This window comes from Monopterus albus, unplaced genomic scaffold (genome assembly GCF_001952655.1).
Source record: "Monopterus albus unplaced genomic scaffold, M_albus_1.0 scaffold111.1, whole genome shotgun sequence".
Lineage (NCBI taxonomy): Eukaryota > Metazoa > Chordata > Actinopteri > Synbranchiformes > Synbranchidae > Monopterus > Monopterus albus.
The window spans coordinates 535,346-542,291 of NW_018127991.1; the positions used below are offsets into that span (position 1 = coordinate 535,346).

General features: G+C 39.6%; 1 protein-coding gene and 1 long non-coding RNA gene across 2 annotated transcripts in view; both read left to right on the top strand.

The window, feature by feature from the left end:
- The first annotated feature begins 1,095 nt into the window (after positions 1-1,095).
- LOC109966441 (tectonic-1) overlaps positions 1,096-6,946 on the top strand; it is a 12,675-nt gene continuing 6,824 nt past the window's right edge. Inside the window, exons 1-6 of the mRNA XM_020611271.1 lie at positions 1,096-1,385; positions 1,730-1,847; positions 3,044-3,177; positions 3,362-3,516; positions 3,610-3,709; positions 5,169-5,281. Of these exons, the coding sequence (XP_020466927.1) occupies positions 1,115-1,385; positions 1,730-1,847; positions 3,044-3,177; positions 3,362-3,516; positions 3,610-3,709; positions 5,169-5,281 (891 nt within the window). The 5' untranslated portion in view covers positions 1,096-1,114. The remainder of the gene's footprint in view (positions 1,386-1,729; positions 1,848-3,043; positions 3,178-3,361; positions 3,517-3,609; positions 3,710-5,168; positions 5,282-6,946) is intronic.
- Positions 5,160-6,946, top strand: part of LOC109966430 (uncharacterized) — a 3,521-nt gene continuing 1,734 nt past the window's right edge. The window contains exons 1-2 of the long non-coding RNA XR_002275763.1: positions 5,160-5,281; positions 5,752-5,772. This is a non-coding gene — a long non-coding RNA (uncharacterized LOC109966430). The remainder of the gene's footprint in view (positions 5,282-5,751; positions 5,773-6,946) is intronic.

Genomic DNA, 6,946 nt, shown 5'->3' on the forward strand with positions numbered 1-6,946 from the left:
ACCATTAGACATAACCTCTCCTCACCGTTATAGAAAAAAACAGCCATTTGCTTTCCCAACCTAAGTGTGTTGGTGCTGCAATCACACAGAGGTAATCATAAGAGATTGCTGCAACATAAAACCTATGAGATTTTCACAGAACTCCCACTAATTAAAAAGAAAAATCTGGCCTGTCTCCTTTCCTTAACTATTTAGTGCACTGATTGTTTTTTGAAACTGCCAATGTGGTTTACACAATAAAAAATTTATTATGAACACGTGCAGCTCCCATAATATATATATATAAAAAATAATGCAAACTAAGGCAATTAGGTGAACAGTCCAGTCAAGCAAAGAAAAAAAAACACAGTCAACAACAAGGTGAGCCAAAATAACAGAACAGGAAATCTTCCAACCCTTCCCCAAACACGGACACTATAATTTAACATCTTCTTCTTCTTCTTTCAGCTGTTCCTGTTAGGGGTCACCACAGCGAATCATCTGTTTCCACCTAACTCTATCCTCGGCATCCTTTACTCTCACACCAATTAACTTCATGTCCTCTTTTAGCACATCCATATATCTCCTCTTTGGCCTACCTCTTGACCTCTTGCCTGGCAGCTCCATCTCCAACATCCTTCTACCAGTATAACCACTATCTCTCCTCTGCACATGTCCAAACCATCTCAATCTGGCCTCTCTGACCTTGTCCCCAAACCAGCCGACCTGAGCTGTCCCTCTGATATGCTCATTCCTAATCCTGTCCATCCTGGTCGCTCCTAAAGACAACCTCAACATCCTCATCTCTGCTACCTCCATCTCTGCCTCTTGTCTTTTCCTCACTGCTACAGTCTCTAACCCATATAGCATAGCTGGTCTCACTACTGTCCTGTACACATTTCTTTTGATTCTTGCTGCCACTCTTCTGTCACACAACACTCCTGACACCTTTCTCCACCCACACTATAATTTAACAACACCGTGATTTATTCATTTCGACTACTTCTGCAGTGGCAACTGTGACAATTCTGTTCACGAACAGCAGGTGGCGGTAATATTTCATTAGACGTAGTTTAAAAAAAAACAAACAAAAAAAACATAAAAGAAGAAGAACCATAGCAACGATGAAACAAAGATGGCGGCGTCTGATGTTGTAATCTGGTCGTTTTCAAACATTTTTTGTTTATTTCTATCGTTTAGTGCAGTGACCGCAGACGAAAATATAACTATACCTGCTTTGAATACGACTGTGTTTGGTGACCACAATGTCACATATAATGACAGTTACACAACTACACAGCCGGACACGACTCCAGCGTTTGAGTCGACAACCCCAACACCAAGCTACAAAAACACGGAGGAGCCCTTACCCGTCTCCGGCCGCTTACTCACTCCTGTCACCAACGGTAGCTACTCTATCGTTACATGGTATCCTTTTAAATAGCTACCTAGCTTTGGTATACACTCTATTCTGCAAAGCTAATGTGTCTAGTTAGATATTGTAGTGTCCAAGTTCATTAGCTAAACTATAAAGATATATGACGGCAGGTTGTTGTTATTTGGGATGTTTTGGGGTCTTATCCTGAATTAATAACATGAAAGAGGGAGGTCTGCAGGGAACTCACAGGTTCATGGTAGTTAATTACTGAGTGAATATCTCACTTAGGTGGAGAAAGTCTAAAGCAGGAGGATGATCAAGCTTTCTTTTGTAAATGTCATGCTAACCAGAGCATTGCTACGTGTGTGTCAGTTGACAGGTTGTGTCCCTGTGATGAGCACAGCGGTGTGTGTGACATCAACTGCTGCTGTGACAAAGAGTGCAGCGGGGAAGTGGCTCTTTTCACAGACTGCTCTGTGCGCACCGTCAGGTCAGTCTCCCAGCTAGAAGAAAATGGGGGCACATTGCTGCTAACTAGTTTCCAGTCACTGTGGTTCAATAGTAGAGACACAGCTCAAAGTTGCCTACATGGTAAATTCTGCATATTGTACATATTGTATTGTACATCACAGCAAGCAGTACAGCAACGCAGTCATCACCACTCTGCTGCTCACACATTTCTCTTTTCAGCTTTAAATTCACAAAGTCATTTTTTTTCTTTTTGAGTGCAGTTAAGTTGCCCTCAGTTTGACCCTTTGGGTATTTCAAATTAAAAGTCTACCAAATCATATAGGGATTATGCTATTTTATCTCCTGGAATGCTTGAAATGTAAACTATCTGTGTAATTTGAAAATAACATTTCTGTTAGAGAAGAGAAAGTAATGTCAGAGAGGTCAGTATAACATGACTCATCTGCTGTACTGATGAAATCAGTGCTAAACAAGAAGGAAGTGCTGAGTTTGCATTAAGAGCAAACCAGTTAAATTGGGATTGCATCAGGAAACAGGGAGGCCTCTTTCTGATAAAAATGAAACAGGACAAATGAGGGCATGTCTAAAATTGAAGACTGTCAAAAAAAAGTCTGGTTGTCCCTGCAGCTGATGTACATAAAGAAGAAGCTTTATTTTATTGTGACATGTACAACGAAATTTTGTTTGGAGCCAAGGGCCACTGCATGCATACATGCCGCCATCACGGGCAACTGGGGGGGGTTCAGTGTCTTGCCCAAGGACACTTTGACATGCGGACTGCAGGCACGAACCTTCAACCTTCCGGTTGCGAGACAACTACTCTACCCACCGCACCACTGTTGCCCCACATGAAGGCCACTATTTGACAATTACAGTAAATTAATTCAGTTTGATTTCTGTTTATATGAGGGATTTGAAATAACATTTAATGATTAATGGGGCAGAATTTACTTGTAAACTGACCATGTGCATGTACTGAATTGTGTGCCTGCTTGTGGCTATGCTATCATTTTGATGTGATGTTTAAACACTACATCTTGATAAAATGAGTCACACTATGCATCTATTTAATAAACTTATGCTTCTGTTGTATATCAGCATGAAAGTACTCTTTACTTGAACATTTCTTTTAAGTTTACACATGAAAGTAACATCAGTCTATATACAGTACAAGTAGGGGCTCATGTTCGGTGTTTATTCTGTTTTTGGCTGCAGTAGCAACAAGCAGCTTTGCAGCAGTGATGTAGCATCTTACACTTTAAGCAGTACAGCATCCGGCTACTCCGAACTACAGTCGTCTGTCCAGAAGGAGATGAGTTATGATGTCTTCTGCATTCAGTCACAAAACCGTAAGTTGTAGTAAGAAGTGGTTAGTAAATCTAAATTGATTATGATGCTGGTGTTATTTTTCTGATTTTATAGAATATAAATAACATGCCGAATATTACTGTATTACTGTACTGGACACATAGTATGTAGCCATGTCAGTACTTTATGATACCTCTTTCTCCATTCTTTATGTTGTCTGTCTAGATGTTGATGGATTATTTCAACTCCTCTCACCTGCTCTTCCAACTGACGGAAACTTTGACTCGCTCTTTAAACAGTTTACCAGCTTTACTTTTGGCTTGGAGGAAAATGGTGGCCAGGTGTCCACTGCAGGGCTCCAGGCCTCGTCTGGATACCAGGCATGTAACTGTTAGCCTGTCTCTTCCTTTGTAATTGATCTACTTTACATCATATTGATGTGTTTATTCTCTGCTGATGGTTTCTGTCTTCAGTATGGGGATGTGATGGTGACAGCACAGGACAGCGGACAGAGAGGGGTGTTCTGGCTGCCGGCTCCTGGTGTCACTACTGACTGTGTGGACACCAGTGCAGGTAACTACAGCTTCATGTGAGAATGCATAGCTTTTGCTGAACAGCGGCCAACGTGGTCACAGCTGATGATTATGGGATAATGAAAGTCAGTAAACTGATTCAGGAAATGCCAGAAAAGTAAGTCAAATTAGTTAACTTTCAGGGGTACACCTCTGCTGCTGACCCAGCATTCACCTGCTTTGTGCTGTGTTCTTTCATTTGTTTTTGTGTCATCTTCTTTAAAGCTACCCGTTTTGGTCAATTATCCTCTGTGGCTCCGGATATTCGGTGGTAATAATCAGCGAATAATCAGGGGGTAGTGGCTGGCATTGTGTAGCAGCTAAAAGCACCTCTTTGCCCATCTGGCAGTACTAATTTTTTATGAATAGGAGAAAGAATCTGAAGTTACACAATATCCCTTTTAGGTTCAAATTGTACACTAAGATTCTGTGCACATGATTTTTGTTTGATGTTTGTAGCCTCTGACAGAAGGAGGCTCAAAGCATGCTTTTTATCTGTCCTCACTCAAATGCTGATAGCATAGAGGCCAATCTGAAAGTAAATTTTTGATATTTAATCCCCCAAGATTACACCACCATGAAGTAACAGCCACACATAATCTGAAGAACTGGTTTTCTAAATAAATGAGCAGAAGTAGTTTGCCACGCAAAACTGTAGAGTGGCTTGCGTAAATGGTAAATGGTCTTATACTTGTATAGCGCCTTTCTATGCTTTCACAGCACACTCAAAGCGCTTTCACACATTATTCGGCCATTCACCCATTCGCACTCCCAAGCACTCACGCATTCACACACCGGTGACAACTGGGGGTTTAGTGTCTTGCTCAAGGACACCTCGACATGTTGACTGGACAAGCTGGAAATCGAACCGCTGGTTAGGAAACGACCTGCTCTACCTCCTGAGCCACAGCTGCCCCCAGCCGCGTAGAAATTGACAAATACACAACTCATTCTTCATTCTCTTCATTCTGCCAACACTTCAACTTAAAGCAACTTCTAACAACATGAGTCTATTGGGAACGGTGCATTATACACTACCAGTCAAAAGTGTGTGCACACTTTCCCATTGAATTGAATAGGAAAGTGTTGAATCTTTTGATGGGTAGTGTAATAGGAGCTGCAGACATTAGTCATAGACAGTCTATTACAAACAAGGTACAAAGTGCAACGCAAATAAAAGTAAAACAGTAAAGGCTGAGTAGTGTGAATGACTCCCTATAACATCTGGTGCGGAGATTCAGGAGAGTGCTGTTTCTTCAGAAAGGGGAAAATCTTGATGAGTGAAAAATCTACAGCTAAGTATGGTCATTTGTAATCTGCTATAGGAATAGTCTGCCATTTCAGTAAGTGAGGTTTTTTATTGTTTTATTGTATTTTTTCAAACATGCTTAAAAGAGGTTATAAAATTTGTATTTTTTTTTTTTTTGCTTTTGCTTTCATTTTCCTATTTGTCTTGACAGTGTTCCTACCGGATCAGAGCAGTCAGTGCTCCCGGCGTGCGGTCCTGTTTCAGGACTGCGGCACTCTGCTGGCCTTCAACATGAACACCTACACTAACATCAAACTCATTGCTGTAAGTCTTTCTCGTGGCCACACACTGCTTGTCCCTTAAGAAAATCTACCCCGAGACACTTGTATTCTCTAAGATAATAGAGTAATGTTGAATGGATGCTGTGATTAAAAGGGTACACCACCAAATGCATGATACATATGGTTTTTGCGAGTTTCTTAACTTTGTGGAAGTGCAATATTTAATAAATAAATGTAGCGGCTTACTCTTAGGTGTTGTATTTTTAGTGTTGTAATTTACTAATTTTCTTTAATTGCTCCTAAAGGTAATATTTACTATTAATATTTCAGTTGTTTGGAAAATGTTTGGGTGGACTTTTCTGTTACCATCTTTTTAATATTGTTTTGTAAAAAGGATGTCTGTAAATAAATTGCACAAGATCAGTCTGAGTTATTGGAAATGCTCAACAGTGAGAAACTAAAAAGAAATCAGATTAATTAAATGTGATAAACAATATATTTTTTATTTTACAGGGGAAGAATAAAGATGCTGCAGTAAGTATTCCCACTTTTTGTGCTTGTTAACTCTGCAACAATTAGTCAATTAGTTGTTTGACACAAAATTGTTTGGACTGTTGGTCAGGCCAAAAGTATTTGAATATGTCAGTTTGGCTCTGCGAAATTATAATGGGCCTTTTTTTTAATTTATAGACCAAACAATTAATTAATTAATTGAGACAATTATCATCAAATTAATCAATAATGAAAATAATTGGTTTACTGATTATTTCATGGTCTGAAAACAGCGGTTGCCTTTTACTGTATGTACAGTGTAAAAGTGGTCACATGGCACTATTGTAATGATAGAATCAGAGGTTAAATGATACACAATCTTTTTAACACATCTGCAATGCAAAATAATGTGTCTTTTCATGATATAAAAAGTTAAGAGTTCTTCACACTACTTGACAGTGTAGTTTTGCCTTTGTTTGTCAGTTGATGTACTTGGCTTTAAAGGTAGCCCTGGATTTTGTTTTAGTGTCTAGTAGAGCCTCCGAATCCCATAATGCCCCCTAGCTCCGTGTTGATCTTTTCATTCCCAGCTGGGAGGATGTTGTGGGACATGCAGGTATTACTGGGTGCTGTTAAAGAATAAAAGAGGTGCATAAAGGGCAGTAGTAAAAATCTATACATGCAATCGCAGCCTCAATGTAAACAGGAAATTCAGCAAGACACTGACATCGCTTTTACACCGGTGGCCTCCAAAAAATGTTCTTTTTAACTTGCCACATGGCAGTAAGGTAGCATAGATGACACTTTGAGGTTAAATGCTGCAATGCACAGGCGGGGAAAATGTCACACAACCTTATGTTCAGTTCCCAAAAAAAAGGAAGTAATCAAGTATTTTCACATTGGCCCTGACAACACACTTGTTTTTGGAGTAGTAATGTGATGTTTTATTTTCCTGATACACTATAGTATGAAACTCCTTTTATTGAGACTTGAGTAAGATATTTACTCCATCACATTGAATATCACATGTTGATGTTGAAGAATCAATGTAAACCAGTGGTTGCCTAGAAAATTTTAAAACCCTCTTAAAAAGATATACAGTGAGGAACAGAAGTATTTGAACACCCTGCGATTTTGCAAGTTCTCCCACTTAGAAATCATGGAGGGGTCTGAAATTCACATTGTAGGTGCATTCCCACTCTGAGAGACAGAATTT